The sequence below is a fragment of the Micropterus dolomieu genome, unplaced genomic scaffold, assembly GCF_021292245.1.
Source record: "Micropterus dolomieu isolate WLL.071019.BEF.003 ecotype Adirondacks unplaced genomic scaffold, ASM2129224v1 contig_14794, whole genome shotgun sequence".
NCBI classification, from domain to species: Eukaryota; Metazoa; Chordata; class Actinopteri; order Centrarchiformes; family Centrarchidae; genus Micropterus; species Micropterus dolomieu.
Window position 1 is genome coordinate 12,189 of NW_025743780.1, and position 18,063 is coordinate 30,251.

Below are 18,063 nucleotides of genomic sequence, written 5' to 3' on the forward strand. Positions count from 1 at the left end.
GTTAGAGAGTTGAGGATAAGGACCACTTCTGGACACTGACCTCAACTCTGAACCCCTGAAATTACATGAAGAGACTATTTCACACTTTAGACCAAAAGTGTAGGCTAATAAAAAATGAACCAGAAATTTAAGAGACAATAATAATTGCCCCTCCTTTTGTCCATAATGTTTTACTCTTACATATTTATTTCATAGTTGTAGAAACATCAGGCCCCTGATGAAGGAACTGGAGCTTCATTAAAATGTACAAACCTATTCAAATCAATTTTAGAGTAATGCAAAAGGGAGATAAAACATATATTTAAATATTTTTCATTGTACTCATCATTCTGTCCTTTACGCTCTGCTGTTCTCTAACTCCTCTCTCTGAATGTTAAATATTTAACATCATATCCTTTGTCCCTTGCTCCAACCCTTGTTACAAACAATTAAGAAAACAGGTGCCTCACAGTGTCTGAACAAACTTCAGTCGTGGCTTCTCTGTGATAGAAGCAGATTAAAGCCTTTCTCTATGTTTGCGTGGTAACTGATTGCCGAGGCAATGCTATTCTTGTTTGCTATTGCAGCCGAGGCGGAATTACCTCGATTTTGTACAAAATAGTCAATTAAATTAACTGTGAAAGGCTATTTATTTTAACCCGGGGACACATTTTTTTCTCTTTTTCTCTCCTCTCATAGATGTTGTAAGGGGGGAAAAAACAGCAGAAGAACAGAAATTGGCAGGAGAACAAAGAGGGAGGATTCAGTGGAAGTTTCAGAGCTGGAGTCATACTGCCATCAGGTGGACAAAGGCTAACACTACATCATTTCTGACTGCATTTGTAAAAGAAAGTACATCTGTGGACGAGACAGCAACCACTGTTTTGTTGTTTTCACTCACTTCACTGTAACCTTTTCTCAAACTTCATTATCCTTGTTTTCATCAGAGCCATTATTTCATCGGATTTCTTGTTTGTCTAACTTACTGTTAGTGTAAGACACCATTTCCACCTGGTATCAACATACAATATCTCATCTGGACAATGAAATCTGATCACAGGCGAAATAGGGTTCCTCCTATACTGTGCAGCTGGCTAAATAAAGTGTTTCTCAGATCTAGGACAGCAAACGTGAGATGGAAAATGGACTGGAGCACACTGACTGATTTGTGGCCTTTAATAGTGAGACAGACAAACATTCTGACACTACTGCGTCTTTATCAGAGTTGAAAATGAACAAAGGCGAGTACACATATAGTCGACCTAGAATACTAGGTGTACATTTTCCATTCAGTACAGGGTTTAACAGGATTTCTAATCTGATAATGTATCCAAGACAGGAGATGCCACACCCCATACACTATGATCAATCAATAATCAAAAGAACACATATATTTTAGAGTTAGAGCAAGCAAGAAAAATTCAGTTCTTTCTTCCAGCTTTGAGTTGAACATGGGCCTTTGCATTCAACGTACATAATTAGAATCTGATCTAAATATAAATAAATATGCAAATTAGGTAGGCTGACCTTTCAACATACATGGTGGGTCTCAGGTGAAGGTAAACGCTGGTGCTATAAAGGCTCTACTTTTCCTTTTCCTGCTGAGGAAGGTTTTGAGGTGGAGGTTTTCTTAAAAGTGTAGCCAAACTGTTATTACAGTATTACAGTAACAAATGTTATTTCCACCTGACTGAGATCTGATCACATTTTGTTAACAAGACCTCCAGATGTGGTGTGGCCTATCCAATCATACCCCCCCTCCGATTACAACTCCTTGTACCACAAATGTCATGAAATTTTGATTCAAATGTTGCTAAATTCTGATTATTGGAGGTATGTGACAACACCAGTGAAAAAAGTAGAGATGAAAACGTAAATACAGAAATTTTTAACGTGAAATCAAATAGCAGAAAATGTTGCGTTTATGTCGGACAGTCGGGATTATTCAGCTGTTTTTTTTACTCTTTTACAACTTTGGTCTCGGCACATTTGGCAATATAATACAAAACTATCTGTCCTCAACAATACCAAGATAATAAAAACACGTCAACGCTGCTCTTCAGGAATATCTTAATATCTACCTGCTTCAATTAACAGGCTTTTTTTCTTATCCAGATAAGATATCCACAAACACATCACATGTTAATACAAGCTGTAAATGGGGTATGAAAGAATATACAACACAATGATGTTTGTTAGCACAGCTCAACAAGAGGGAGATTTATCTTCTAACAGATGCATCCAAACACCAACTGACACCCAAATGAAAACAAATAGACAAAAAACACAATGCAGCAACAGAAACAGAAGGGATTGCACCCACGCATGCGCACACTGCTGTCTAGTTAAATGAAGCATGCTGTGATACACTGTTGTGGAATGTGTATGACAGTAAGACAGAGAGAATAATTGTGACTGCGAGATAGAGCAAATGATGTGCTGCAGGGAAGTAAACAATGCCAGTTCCTGTGATAGACTGCAGAACACTTTCCGTCTCATTGACTTTGAATAATTTTTCACGTCAAATGAAAAGTAATTACATCACAACAACTCGTGTTGGATGGTTTCCTGTGTGTGTGTGTGTACAGCAAGATGAGTATTTATATTGGTCAGATTTCATTGGGCCTGTTCAGACACTATATACAAACAGTAGACTCTACTGTATAGGGAACATTTGAAATACAATTCGCAAGGTTCTGCCTGTCATTACACAGGCGCACAGAATAAGCTGTACCATACATCCTCAAGATCACATATAACAGACTATAATGTCAAATTTGAGCATTTGTTGCAGGAGCGGGCGGTAATGGTCACAAAAACAGTGGGAGCGGGCTGGCGCGGGATCAAGAAAACAGTCCCGCGCAGGTCTCTAGTTTGTAGTCCAGCCTTTTCTTCCACTGTGCTGTGACGTCACAGCAAAAATGTGCGTCATAGTGCTCCCCTAGCGACTTGTCCGACACGCCCTCAAAAACACCGGTGGAAAAACAGTGAGCTGCAGCACACAGTGACAAGACGTCCGCCTGCTGCCTCTCCTCTCCCTTCCACTAGCACTAGCTACCTTCCAGTCAGTGGACATAAAGTTGTTACTGTAGAGACAGAGCTCAGTTAAAACTTTATGGATGAAAGATGCAGTTGTTACAGATTAATAACTCACCACTCTGAAACTCTTGCTCCAGTCCATGTTGCTAAACTGGTGAGGAGAACATATACTGTATAGCTGAACCAAAGCTGTGTTTACTGGCTTTTCAGGACCCGCCCTACTCTGCTTTTGATTGGTTAGTAGTCCTTACCTAGGAACTGCGCATGTGCAACTCCCAACACAGATCTTGTAGAGGTGAGATGCATCACTCTATAGATAAACGAAGCCTTCAACACAGGGTGAAAAGAGGAGCTGCAGCAATGTGCAGTATGAAAAGAAATATGGTGTTTTTTGAAAATGAAACAATGTAAACCTGTTCTGGTACAACCGCTAAATAAAATTATGAACCTGAAAATGAGCATAATGTGACCTCTTTAACCCTTCACAGAGACTCAGCAGGTAAAGTGCTGTGTTCTGCTCACTCAGAGATCTGTTATCTGCTGCTATGAATATGTCAAGACTCAAGTCAGCCCAAGTCAATATTTTGTGCTCATATTTCATCTGTTATCGTCTCATTAAGGTGCAATGCATAATGTTGGTATATGTGTACATAACCAACCATTAATGTTGCTGTGTTTGTGCTCATTGTTGTCTTCAGTAGTGTGGTTATAGATGGATGAATTGGTGGGTAACTTTGTGGATGGAGAGATTGGGTGAGTGGGTGAGTTGGTGGATGGATGGATTAGATACTAAACTCTATGTAAAGTAATTCTATTTGCCATGACAATGCTACAGCTTCTGTTTTGCTGAATGTATGAATTGATTGTTTGAGTTCTGGCAGTTCAGTGATCTGTACCTTTCTTCTCCGCTCAAAGCGAATGATCCAGACATTGCAGGAAGTTAGCTGTGGATTTTTGTTTTCCTGCCAATGCAAAGTACTGGAATATTATGGAATATTAAATCATTTGGTGTGTTTAAAAATAGAGGTTTATACTTCCGAGTTGAAGCAAGTTTATAAGTTTTACGGGTTTCTCCTGTAAGCTCAGTTTATTTAGCCCTAGGTTTTTATATATTTAGGTAGGTGCATGTTACTGCACTACCCACTCATAGTGAATAATTAAATATTATGAGATGATGATTAATGTATGCATGGTCAGTTTGTCCAACATAAATACAACACATAACCACTTGAGCATTTGAGCCACAAACCACAGGCTCTATATTAAAGGGCCATTTCAGTGTATTTTCTTTGACCCAGTACCTAATGCCACCCATTTTTACAATAATTTCAAAATGAAAACAGAATGTGACTCACATATAACATAATTTTGAACGTTGTAGTCATTAAAAGCAGTCACCTGCTTTTATGTAAAATTTTTTTGAATTTCAGAGATGGTTTCTTTTTTAAATATTGTGAGCCAAATAAAAGACTGGTGTCAGTACGTAACCATATTTTTGAATTCTGATTTCTTCCCTGTTTCCCTTTGAGCTTACTTTGAGCAAGAAAATCTATTCTGGCAAAAGAGAAGGATGGTTTGTAAACTTCAAGTGACATCTACCTCAGATTTCTGATTCACTTCCACTCACGAAATTCTGATGTAAGCTGTGAGAACAGCGGACAAACATGGACACCAAAGATAATGTTGCTGTAAAAATCCCAAAATGAAGGTTAAATGTTAGCTGCAGGGACAGTCACTTAGCTTACCTTTCCTTGAGTATTCTACTCCACTACAATTCAGAAGTAAATGTTTTATGTTTTACTCCCCTTCATTAGTTACAACTCAGTTTAAAAGAATATGACACCGTTATAAGCAACTCTTTTGTCTGTAAATAGACATTTGGGGTTGTGTATCTAGTAGGTAATTATACTTCTATAGAAGGTGACAGTAAGTAATTGGTTGCATTATGATGTTATAACCTAGTCCACTGTATGCTTTCCCATTTTGGTAAGATTACTGGAATTTTAGCTGACATTACAGCAAATGTTGAGTTTTACATTGAATAGTGGAAGAATATTAAGTTACGTAATGGTTTTGAACTTGTGAGAAAATGAACATCTTGAAGGTTAGAGCATGGGAACAAGCCCAACATTATTGTACTCATTGCTCTCAATTTAAGTGTTGATGATTTTAAAAGTTTTACTTGTTTTTATTTTTCAAATCCTCCTGCTTCAAACATGTAACTTTATTACAAAACAGCCAGGGTATATGCCATGTCATCCCAGGCCATGTCACTGTGATCTTCTGCAAATGAGAAACTTGGCTGAATGTTATTGAATGTATGACATTAAATTACATACAACACATTATTAGACAGAGGGAAAGGTTTATACACGACATATACCATAATGTGTACATTCAATCAGAGGAAAGATGAGAAAACTAGACAAAACACAACTAAATAAAATAAATTGATGTACCAACAATAAGCATACATGGTTTGTCTACAAATTGTTGTTCTAACACTGCTGACTGCTGTATGCCACTTACAAAGGACATGTGCTAATTGCCATTTGCAAGAATGATGCAGCATATCATTCATGGTCCACACAGGGACTGGATTTGGCAACTTTAAAGATCCTTTAAGCGACTTCTTATGAAAACAGAGTCTATAACACCACACTTATTATCTTTTATTTAAACCTGGTCTGTTTTCCTAAGAAGTGTCCCCCCAATACTGCTTGGTGAATGTATACCCATCCTGAGCTCTGTGTGACTGCAGCTTTCTGGATTGACTGCTCAATGAGTGGCAGAGAGCAGTAGAATGTTCAGTCAACCACACAGCAGTCAGACAGAAATGTGAATGAGATTCATGCATATACTAGTGTTCAAAACCAACCAAACACTAATCCTCATTGGACTGTAGCGCAGACACCAGGCAGAGCACCAGTAACCTGGATAATGTCATCTTCCCCTTGTGGTGGGAAGGCTGAAATCAAAAACCTTCTGATCCTGGGTACAATATCTACCGTGTCTAAATCTGGGGTGCTCCAAATACCTTAAACCCAGGTCCAGTCTGGTATCAAGTTTACTCAGTTTAAAGGTTTACTAATTCACTAGGTTTGGTAGGAGATTGGCAGTTGCAGGTTCTACAAGGTAGAAATAAGATCTCCACCCCACAGAAAACACACGACCACTGACGTAAGAAAAATAGTACTGAATGTGTTTAAAAGGAAACTTTGTAATGTTCCACTTGCCTGCTTTTTCAAATTTAAAACATTACTGAAAGTAATAAAATTCTTTGTTTGACACACATTTCCAGCTCAAATACACCACAAAAATGAAATGAAACACATTTTGTGACCAAAACGCACTGACAAAGATGCACTTATAATCAGTTTAAATAGTCCCCGTTTCCCCTTAAACACTTCCTTGAGTTCCTTCAGAGTTCCTTATAGTCTTATTTGGCTTTGTTAGCTCGTTGCTAATAGGCCACAATGAACAGACAGTGGTTCACATTTTATCATGACTGGTTGTTTTTTTTCCACCGTACCTTTTAAGGTATTATAGCACGCAATAATACAGCTTGGAACAAAACCTTAATGCTAACCAAGTAACCCTGGGTTGTTGACTCACCAGGATAATCCATTAATTAGGAAGGAATGCCTGACGGATTTTCTCCGAAGATTCTCTGGCCCAATCCCAATGTCCCCCCTAAGCTCTAAGCCCTGTACCCTCACAGACTTTACTGACGTCACTTGGAAAGTGATTGAGTGCAAGAGGCTGCAAGGGCTCAAAATGCTGTAAACAGGAACGGGACAGCACTTTGCCACTTTATCACGTTACCTTGACAACGCTGAAACCCATTGCACACTTTTTATTTTATGCTTTTGCCTCATTTTTAAGTCCAGCATGCTCTTGCCCTACACAGTGGAGGAGAGGTAAAAGTAAATATATATTTTTCAATAATCAGTGCACTATTGTTGGTCAAAACAATAGAAATAGAAATGATCGGCTCATAGTCTTCAGTCTCTCTCACTTTAAGAGAAACTGAGAGTTACATTGAATAGTGTTGAATAGTCTAGTAATATAACTGACCAAACACTCCTTTAAAACATAATTGCTTTTTATAAATACCAAAATGAGGCTGCACCAGGATTGCTCTATGGCCACTGGTCACCAAAATTGCAAAACATTGTTTGGCATACTGAGCTGAACTTCCACTCAAGTGAGGAGGGCTGGGCTCCAACAATGGTTACAGTCCCTGCAGGAGGAAAGAGATACAGTAGTGCAATGCTTACATAGAGTTGCAAAGTAATAATAATGGTAGTGGTAAAATATTAATAAAACAATAATAGTAATTATAAGGATTGCAATAATTATAATAATAATTAGAACTGCAAGCAGCGTTGAACAGGCCCTGTGCATCAGGTGGAGCTGACATGGCTCTGAAGTTAACACTGCACATATCAAACTGGTGAAGTGTGGAAAACATCTCACAATGTGTGGTTGATGTTTCAGTTATTTATTCAATTCAAAGTTGCGCTAAATGGTCAAAATTGCAAGTCCCACTGAATTCACAGGGATTTGTTAAATTTGTGTTCGCAACACCGCAAAATCCTTGAGGGACTGGTTAAAGAAGCTCAAGTCATTACTACTGAGGGCTATAGGAATGCATAGCTCAACAGAACTGTGCCTCTCTGTCAGCCTGGCTACTGTGCTGAAAAGAAACCTGGGGTTGTTCCTATTTTCCTCTATTAAAGAAGAGTAATGCGCTGCTCTGGCATTACGGAGGGCCTTTGGGTGCTAGCCAGTGCTTCTGCAGTAATAATATGTTTGAATACTCTCATTTTAAAGGTGCATATACTTTGATTTCCTGTTATAACCTGAATTCACCTTGTGATGAACAATGCATCTATTCTTCTGGGGCCAGATGTGGGAAGGTTGGGTACACACAAAAAACACAGTTCAGACCAGGTGTACACTTTCCTAGAGCCAGCTGCGAGTGATATGATGAGGAGGTGATAAAATATGTTTTATCAATTTCCCTGATTGTGTTATCTTTGCAGTCTACACAGCAGTTTGTAATATTTTAGTGCAAGGCCCATTTATATGATTAATTTTAGATATTTATGAGTGATGCATTTTAAAATTGTTTTTATTTACATTTTAGCCATTACTTCCTCGTCAATGATTTTTCAAATTGTAGCCACCACAGTGGGGGTGGAAGCAGAGCTTGTGCACACGGACCCAGTTCCACAATTATTTCCATTTATACAACTGCTCACCAGAAACAGAAATGAACGAAGTCATCCAAATTCACACTGTGAAGGCACAGCCATCAGGAGCAATTTGGAGTTCAGTGTCTTGCTCAAAGACACTTTGACATGCAGAATGGTGGAGCCAGGCATATGTGTTAGGCTAATCTGTTTACTTGTTTTCCAAAGTTTTGCCATTTATTGTTTAGAGAGAGGAAACTATTTTGACCACGCAAATCTGTTTATGGTTTTATACACATCCTCTTTTATATGAACAATGTAGATCCATCCTCATCTGATCTAGCAAATATGATTGTTCTAATTGGTAAATATCACATCCGTTGTAGCAAGTGGAAATCTTCTAAGCCTTCTTTTTCATGGTTAATTAAATTGTTATTTTCTAGTAAAAATACAAGAAAGATGAGTAGAGTAGATGAGTAGGCAATTATTGTTTTGATAAAACTCCCCTGTTATGCTGCTTCTAAATGAGGCTTTGTTTTGTTTTCTATAGCCTTTTTGCCTAACTAGTACCCCCCTTTTCTTTTCTGTGTTTGTAAAACTCTCTTTCATTTGCACAAACAGTGATTGTATTGTTGATTTATAGTGTTTTCTTCCCCCACCAGAGTTTTGTATGTTATCTTGTCAAATCTTGCGAGGGTTTTTAATGACAGTAACAGACACATCCCAGTGAACAATAGACATGTTTTATTTTGTTAAATGTATTAATTCTAATTCTAGGCTATGGACCGCAGTCATTCGGCACGCCCTTACTGTTGACTGATTGGATTGACGAAAACGTTTCTGTGCTCTGATTGGCTTAAAATTACACAACACAGTTCCGCAAATCTAGTCTGTTTGTGTTTTGACGTTTTTGGAAGGAGCTCTTCAGACCACCACACAAGTCCCTAAGCAAGGACACAGTCAGCGTTCTACACCTCGGTTCGTAACTACAACCGCTTGAAAACACTGTCTTACTGCAACATGAAAAATGCGTCTCCTTCTTCAGGGCTTCAATTGTGTCGTTTTATCACCACAAGGGAGTTTTATCAGCTAACGCTAGCTAGCTTAGTTAGCTCCGGGGTCCTTATCTACTAGTGGAACTTGAGCGTTAGCCAGTAGCTGTATTGTGTTCATTTGGCAGTTGTCACAATTGTTGCCCGTATTAGTCTGTTGGTTGCTAGCGGTGTACGCTAGCTGAATAAATGTTCAGGAAATGTAACCGAAGCTACGATAGCCAAGCTTCTCTGTGTCTTTTGCCAGAGAAGCTCATCTCTCAGTTCAGACATGGAAACACTGTTAACTGAATGCAGCCCAGTAGCCCGGTGTCTCCAGCTGTTGACATCGTTGCAAACGCGTTTGGCGTAACGCAATGTTAGAGAGTTCTTCTGAGAAAATCTAACTCCACTGAACACAGATGACAATTGGACGTTGCTTTACTAAGTGGCTTAGAGCATCAAGACCTTTCAGGCTTAGCTCCCACTTCACAACAGCCTGATGCATCATCTGCATAACTGCAGATGATGCATCAACACAGGCGCTGTTTCCTACTATCTCCCAGCACCTAAACACACACCATGAACTGTCGTAGTGATTCATCGGTGTTATTCAGTTGTGACACAGTTGTGTTTGTTCTCATGTTTGGTGGGATATTTCAACATCGTTTTAAAATAAATGACTCCTAAGAATGACCTTTGAGGGGGGGTTTGTTCTGCTTGTTGTGGCTGGTGACTGCTGTGTCTGTCTGGTGACGGTGACCTCCGACCAGTGGACATAATTTACAATGAGGGACATTTAATTAGGTACACCTATCTAAAACAAACCCTCTACTACACTAATAAATTCTACCAGTCTGAGGGGCCTGATGATTAAACTTTCTGATCATTTGGAAGACTGTAGTTTGTGTTGCTTTTAAGTTGTTTTGTATTATACCTCTTTAAGTTTATTCCAAAGCTTTATTTTGTCTCCCATATATGATATGGTGCTTTTCACCTGATGTCAGCTGGGATTGGCTCCAGTCCCTCATCGACCCTGTATGCAGGATAAGCGGTTGACGATGGATGGATGGATATGATATAATTTTGTTTGATTGCGTCTACAGTATTTGTACATTTACAACTTGTAACTCAAATTAATGTTACAAGTGTTAAGAAGGGCTGATTCATACTCTGTGGTCATTTGTGTTCTGCAAGATTACATGATACTGAAGCATGCTTGAATATTCTGTTCCAATAATTTGTGTGTAAGTGGGAGTGAAAAACACTACACACACACATTAAAAGGAAGAATTCCGACACACCACCACTACAGCCTCAAACACAGTATTATTTCAAGATCATTGTACTTTTATTACTGTGTACATTTGATTGAACGTCTGGAGGTGGTAAACACAGCTGCTAAAAGCTCAACTAAATATCTGCCTCCTTCTACTTTTTCAAGAAGCCACTAATGCCCAATTTGTTGTTGTTTGAGTGTGTTCCAACCTCTCATGTGGCACCCTCACATGATTGTTAAGCAAAGGCCCAAAGACCACCACAAGATTTGACTTCTGCTCATTGTCCTCCTGAACTAAGCTATGCTGTGTTAGTCTTTTTACCTGAGTGTGTTCTCAAATAGAGTATACAGTGTAGGGATAGTTTGCTAATACTGTACAAAACAACACTTATAATTCTCTTATTCTAGCTGCGCTTGATGTTGAATTTTATTTCTCAGTCTGTATGATAATGCTGGAATGTTAGCCTGATATCCAGTAACAAAAAGTTTATGGAATGTAAATGTATTACAGCGCTGAAATGATTAGTTGATTAATGCTTTAGTTGGTCAGCAAAAAATTAAAGTTTTGATTATTCATGAATTTTTCAAGTAAGCAAAAATGCCAAACATTCTCTGGTTCCAAAGTTTTGTAAAGGGTTGTTTTCCCCATCTTTTATCATTGTAAATTGAAAAGGTTTTGTTTTTGGTCAGTCCATCTGAAGACGTTATCTTGGGCTCTGTGAAATTGATGGGTATTTGTCACATACTTGAGACTAAACCAATAATGTTAAACTTGTTAACATGACACATTCATAATGTGGCTGAATCAAAGCCAAGTGAAGTAACTGCTGCCTGCCGTCCACATGGTATCTGCTCAGATTTCATGCCAGTTTTTGGATGCAGCAGGGAAACAGCTGTATTAGTGGTTTTGTGTGTATGATGTTGTCATGTTAAAGTGTCTCTTTGTACTTTTTCAGGGAGAAAAAAAAGCCCAGCAGACAAAATGGCATCGGACTCTCCACGCAGACCTAGTCGCTGTGCTGGAGGGGTTCTGGTGCGAGCGCAAGCTGCTACGTAAGGACAGAAATCTCTCACCCGGTTTTTAATATTTTATTAGAAATTCCTAAAATCATGATTCTGCATGCATGTATATACCTGAATACTGTCTGTGTGTGTAAAATTGACATATTGATGAGCTGTTTCACTGAACATATACCAATAAATGCATTATCATAGAGATGACATAATACGCTTGTTGCTGTCACAGGGAGCAGTCTTACATGGAAAGTGTGGTGACCTTCCTACAAGATGTGGTTCCCCAGGTAACTTTCCTCATTTCTTCACTCATACTTACAGCTGTTAAAAGTTGTGTCCCAGTCCCCCATTACTGTATTGACAGTTTTCAAACAAGTTCCTGCTTGTTAACACATCTGAAAGTTGACAGAAAATAAAAAAACAATCAGATGTTTATTGTGAAAGATTATCTCAAGCAAGTTTCACATCTTAATAAGTTAAATTCCTGGAAACACTGGAAAGAATGGAAAACTAAGGCTTCTTGAAAGTTAGGAAATCACTCTAAATGCACATTATCGTAAAATAGTTAAAACATATAAACCAATTCAAAAAAATATGGAAATGTGGGAATTGAGTACTTAACCAAGCTACTTAAACTATCTGAATGATCAGTAGGTGCTCGGAAACCATTACAGGAACTGCTGTGTACCTGAGTTCAAAACCAATATACACTGTGGCTGTCTGCAAGTAGCTACCGGCGATTCTTTGACTGTTAATTCTGCTGCAGAAATACTTTTGGCTTATGTAGTTACTAGATATTGGAATATACAGTTGTGTTTGATATGTTGGGCAGTGGTGTTGTGAATATTTGTCGACTCTCTTTTCTGTCTTCCACCCTACAGGCTTACACTGGGGCTCCCCCCACTGATGAAAAAGAGAAAATCATTTGGGTGCGATTTGAGAAAGCTGACATCAATGGTAAGTCTTAACTCTCAGACAACTTTGCTTTGTTTGACTATTGAAAAAGAAGGGATTCTAACTACATTGGGCTCTTTAGTTAAGAAGAATGCCTGATCTCTGTGTAAAACTGTTTGTAGGGTCACTGGTGGCCTAAAGCTTAATGAAGAACGGGAGGTTGTCTGTTCAGTCCCCGGACTGGCAAGATAAATGTTGATGGAGAAAGTGGAAAAAGCAGTGCTTGTCCCTCATTAGTTACCACCAATGAGGTGCTCTTGAGCAAAGCCTTTAACCCCAGGTGCTCCAGTGGAGCTACTCAGTGACCAGCAGGCCAGACTGTGGTTGGACAGGGCAGCGTCCAGGTGTCAATGTGTATAACTGTGCAAATGTGTTCAGGGTGTTCCTGCTAAAGAGAGGCTTCCTCTCGGTGAATCTTCCTGAATAAATAAAGACTAAAAAAATAACTCAACTGTAAAATTTTACATATTCACTGTTCTATTTTATTGTCAGATATTTTGTCGCATGCATCGTTTTTTTCCTGCTGGTTGCTACTGGGTTGATTTAAAATAACAGTAAATGTGGTGGTACAGGACTGCAGATGGTACATTACGGGGGCCGCTGTGGCTTAGGAGGTAGAGCGGGTTGCCCGTTAATCGGAAGGAACATCTGTGGTTCAATCCCCGGCTCCCCCAGGCTGCATGCCGAATTGTCCTTGGGCAAGATACTGAACCCCAAATTGCCCCTGGCGGCTGTTCCACCAGTGTATGAATGTGTATGAACGTTAGTTTCTGTTTGAGCACTTAGACTCAGTGAATGAACGTGTGTGAATGCAGATATAGTGTAAAAGCGCTTTGAGTGTTCGAAATACAAATACGGAGCATTTACATTTACATGTGGAAAAAGATCAGGATCTGGAGCTGTGAAACAAACTTTTCAAATGCAGAAGATCAGGCAAATGAACAATGTATAGATCAGAGAGAGTAGAATGTAGAATAAGAAAATTATATTAAAGTTATGTGATAGTGAGTATGTGTTTATTTTTGTTAAAGTGCTGAACACGTCCTCTAATTACACTTGACTTAATCTCTCACTTACTGTTTGCACAGATGCTGCCCGCAATCCAGAGTTTATGGAGATGCACAGCGGTACTACTGACCCTCCTCTCTGCCTCATGATTGGCTACACTGACGGGATGCAGATCTGGAGCGTATCTGTAAGTGACACACCTAATGGGCCTATAAAACTGCAACCTCATCCATTTTCTACCTGGATATTTTGTGCCTGAAGTTTTCATTGCAGCGTTAAATTCAGAGTGTGTGCTGAAACATTCAGATCAAAATCTCATCAGTTGGCTCACTATACAGTCATTTTGTGCCTTGGCTACTTTGTACAGTACTAAAGGCCTGCTGGACTCTTCAAAAGTCAACACTAAAAACAAGTCAAGCATTTATTTTGAAGTTTTAGTAGTTTTTTATATATATAACTACATTGTATGTTAAAGAATAGGTTTTCATGTTTTAATGAAATACTGTGTGCCACTCGTAGAAACTCTTTCAGTGTATACACAGAATAGAGACAAAGAGATGGGCTTTATTGTGGTTACAATGACAAAACCCACAGCTATAGGTTCAGAACCTTTACCGTTTACATTATTCAGTCATCAATAGACAATATTAACAACAGGCCTGTTTCTGACTGGTGAAGCATATTTTTCTTTCTAACTTAACGAACTTCATGTGTTGAACATAATACCTTTTTACTTACTACATCGATGCAAAGTCCTTACAATTGATTGTGTGCTTGACAAAATGTAAACATTATGTCCTAACTGGGTTCAAAAGTTAAACTCGGGTCAAATCGTTTGCTGACCCTGGACCAGTCAGGACATGTCCATTGCCCAACTGGTGAAAAACACAATGCAGTAACAATGGAGAAATGTAGATTGTATTTCTGTGGAGTGAGGTTTATCAGTCAGACCAGCCTGCTGACTGATTAACAGAACAGCTGAAAAACATACCCAGAACTATATTGTTTTTTGTTGTTGTGACTTAGAGTTTATTGTTTTCACGATAAACAAAAAATCTGCAAATAATTCAGTCACAAGTGACACTATCAGTCATCAAGTTATGGAACATTCAAGTAACATGTAATGAAAACTATAATGAATACACACGTGACCACAAACAAAGAATAAAAAGAAAATTGTGTATATCAGCCATACCATTATGACCACTGACAGGTGAAGTGAATATACAGGTCCATCTCAGAAAATTAAAGTATCGAGGAAAAGTAAAAATCTTTTCATGGAATTTAATTCAAAAAGTGAAACTCATAAATTCTAGATTCATTATACATACTGTAAGTAAAGTAATATTTCAGGACTACTGTGTTTTAAAATCTTAAAGATTTTGGCTTACAGCTCATGGAAATTAATAATCCATATCTCAAAATATTAGAATAAAGAATGTATAATACAGAAATGTTGACATTCTGCAAAGTTTGGAAAAATGTTAATTTATGCACTCAGTACATGGTCGGGGCTCCTTTTGCACGAATTACTGCATCGGTGTGGCGTGGCATGGAGGCAACCAACCTGTGGCGCTGCTGAGGTGTTATGGAAACCCAGGTTGCTTTGATAGCAGCCTCAGCTCATCTGTATTGTTGGTTCTGGTGTCCCTTATTTTCGGCACTGCGGGCAGGTGCCAACTCCTGCTGGAAAAGGAAATCCGCATCTCCATAAAGACTGTCAGAAGGTGGCAGCAAGAAGTGCTCTAAAACCTTCTGGTAGATGGCCACTTGACTCTGGACGAAACACAGTGGTCCAACACCAGCAAATGACATGGCACCCTAAATCATCACAGACTGTGGAAATTACTCAATAAAGACTTTAAGCGACTTGGATTCTGTGCCTCTCCACCCGTCCTCCAGACTCTGGGACCTTGATTTCCAAAAGAAATGCAAAATGTACTTTCATCTGAAAAGACTGGACTTGGAACAACTGAGCAACCAGTCCAGTTCTCTTTTTACTGAGCGCAGGTAAGATGCTTCTGACGTTGTCTCTGCTTCAGGAGTGGCTAGACACTAGGAATGTTGTTGATTTCCTGAAAACATCTGTGCGTGGTGGCTCTTCATGGACTCCAGCTTCAGTCCACTACTTGTGAGACTCCCCCAAGTGCCTGAATCGGCTTTGCTTGACAATCCTCACAAGGCTGCAGTCATCCCTGTGAATATGTGGTGGACCGGCCAAGGCTTGTTGATACATGTGTGGAGCAAAGGATGGCCTGTGTGGTCCCATCCAACAGATGAGTTACTGTGGCTCAAACTGCTGGAAAAGTTCATGCTGATTCTTAGTGGTGCACTTGCTCATCCCTATCAGTATCTGTTCACCAAATTATTAAAACAATTAAATTGTTTGTATAGGTGTCAGAATACACAGAGCATCGCAGTTTGTTGCCTGTGGGTCAGTCAGGGTGCCCATGCTGACCCCTGTCCACTGCTGAAAGCGCCTACAATGGGTACAGGAGCTTCAGAACTGGACACAGAGCAGTAGTCTGGTCTGAAGAATCATGTTTTCTTTACTACACGTGGATGGGCGGGTGCGTGTGTTTAGCTTACCTGGGGAACACGTGGCACCAGGATGCACTATGGGGGGAAAAAGGCAAGTCGGCAGAGGCAGTGTGATGCTTTGGACAATGTTCTGCTGGGACACCTTGGGTCCTGCCATTCATGTGAATGTTACTTTGACACGTACCACCTACCTGAGCATTGTTGCAGACCATGTACACACTTTCATGGAAACGGTATTCCCTGATGGCAGTGGTCTCTGTCAGCAGGATAATGCACTCTGCCACAAAGCAAAAATGGTTCAGGAATGGTTTGAGGAACATAACAATGAGTTCAAGGTGTTGACTTGGCCTCCAAATTCCCCAGATCTCAATCCAATCCAGCCTCTGTGGGATGTACTGGACAAACAAGTCCAATCCATGGAGGACCCATCTCGCAAATTACACAACTTTAAGGATCTGTTGCTGACGTCTAGGTGTCAGATACACCCTCAGAGGTCTAGTAGAGTCCATGCCTTGATGGGTTAGGGCTGTTTGGGCTGCAAAAAAGTGACTTACTCAATATTAGGCAAGTGGTCGTATTGCGACCGACCGACCTGTGCATGAAATGCTTGAACCATTTTCTCACCAAGTGAACCCCTTAGTTAGTTGTACTAATATATGATAACAAGATATGGTGCTAAATATAAATTGTACAGGCCCCATTTCAATTGATACTCCTCCACCTTATCAAACAACGTATTAATTGTTCTAGGGCAGCTAGCTGACCAAGAGGATGTGCCACAAAGATGGTGCTTTGACTAGAAGTTTCCATCCTAACAAAAGGGAACTCTGGATCCAAAAAATTAAAAATAAAGTGTGCACACCCTTAGACTAATACTTTGTTGAAGCACCTTTTGATTTTATTACAGCAGTCAGTCTTTTTGGGTAGGAGTCTATTAGCATCGCACATCTTGACGTGGCAATATTTGCCCACTCTTCTTTGCAAAAGCGCTCCAAATCTGTCAGATTGCGAGGACATCGCCTGTGCACAGCCCTCTTCAGATCACCCTACAGATGTTCAATTGGATTCAGGTCTGGGCTCTGGCTGGGCCATTCCAGAACATTTATCTTCTTCTGGTGAAGCCAAGCTTTTTTGGATTTGGATGTGTGCTTTGGGTCGTTGTAGTGCTGAAAGGTGAACTTCCTCTTCATCTTCAGCTTTCTAACCGACGCCTGAAGGTTTTGTGCCAAAATAACCTGGTATTTGGAACTGTTCATAATTCCCTCCACCCTGACTAAAGGCCCTGGTTTCAGCTGAAGAAAAACAGCCCCAAAGCATGATGCTGCCACCACCATGCTTCGCTGTGGGTATGCTGTTCCTTCGGTGATGTACAGTGTTGTTTTTGCGCCAAACATACCTTTTGGAATTATGGCCAAAAAGTTCTACTTTGGTTTCATCAGACCACAACACATTTTCCCACATGCTTTTGGGGGACTTGATGTTTGTTTTTGCAAACTTCAGCCGTGCTTGGATGTTTTTCTGTGTAAGAAAAGGCTTCCGTCTTGCCACCCTACCCCATAGCCCATTCATATGAAGAATACGGGAGATAGCTGTCACATGTACCACACAGCCAGTACTTGCCGGAAATTCCTGCAGTTCCTTTAATGTTGCTGTAGGCCTCTTGGAAGCCTCCCTGACCACTTTTCTTTTTGTCTTTTCATCAATTTTGGAGGGACGTCCAGTTCTTGGTAAAGTCACAGTTGTGCCATATTTTCTCCACTTGATGATGACTGTCTTCACTGTGTTCCATGGTATATCTAATGCTTTGGAAACTCTTTTGTACCCGTCTCCTGACTTATGTCTTTCAACAATGAGATCTCTCTGATGCTTTGAAAGCTCTCTGCAGACCATGGCTTTTGCTCGGAGATGCAAGAAAATATCAAGAAAATCCTCCTAGAACAGCTGAACTTTATTTGTGATTAATCAGAGTCACTTTAAATGATGGCAGGAGTGTAATGACTTCTAGTTAACCTGAGTTTGA

The 18,063-nt window shown here is 39.7% G+C and overlaps 1 protein-coding gene across 2 annotated transcripts in view; it reads left to right on the forward strand.

The window, feature by feature from the left end:
* The first annotated feature begins 9,081 nt into the window (after window positions 1-9,081).
* LOC123967019 (BCAS3 microtubule associated cell migration factor-like) overlaps window positions 9,082-18,063 on the forward strand; it is a 38,861-nt gene continuing 29,879 nt past the window's right edge. The window contains exons 1-5 of one of the 2 annotated variants that reach the window (XM_046043069.1): window positions 9,082-9,194; window positions 11,483-11,579; window positions 11,773-11,827; window positions 12,422-12,497; window positions 13,583-13,689. In XM_046043069.1, coding sequence (XP_045899025.1) covers window positions 11,509-11,579; window positions 11,773-11,827; window positions 12,422-12,497; window positions 13,583-13,689 — 309 coding nt within the window. In that variant the 5' untranslated portion in view covers window positions 9,082-9,194; window positions 11,483-11,508. The remainder of the gene's footprint in view (window positions 9,195-11,482; window positions 11,580-11,772; window positions 11,828-12,421; window positions 12,498-13,582; window positions 13,690-18,063) is intronic. The other variant, XM_046043070.1, reaches the window with a different exon arrangement.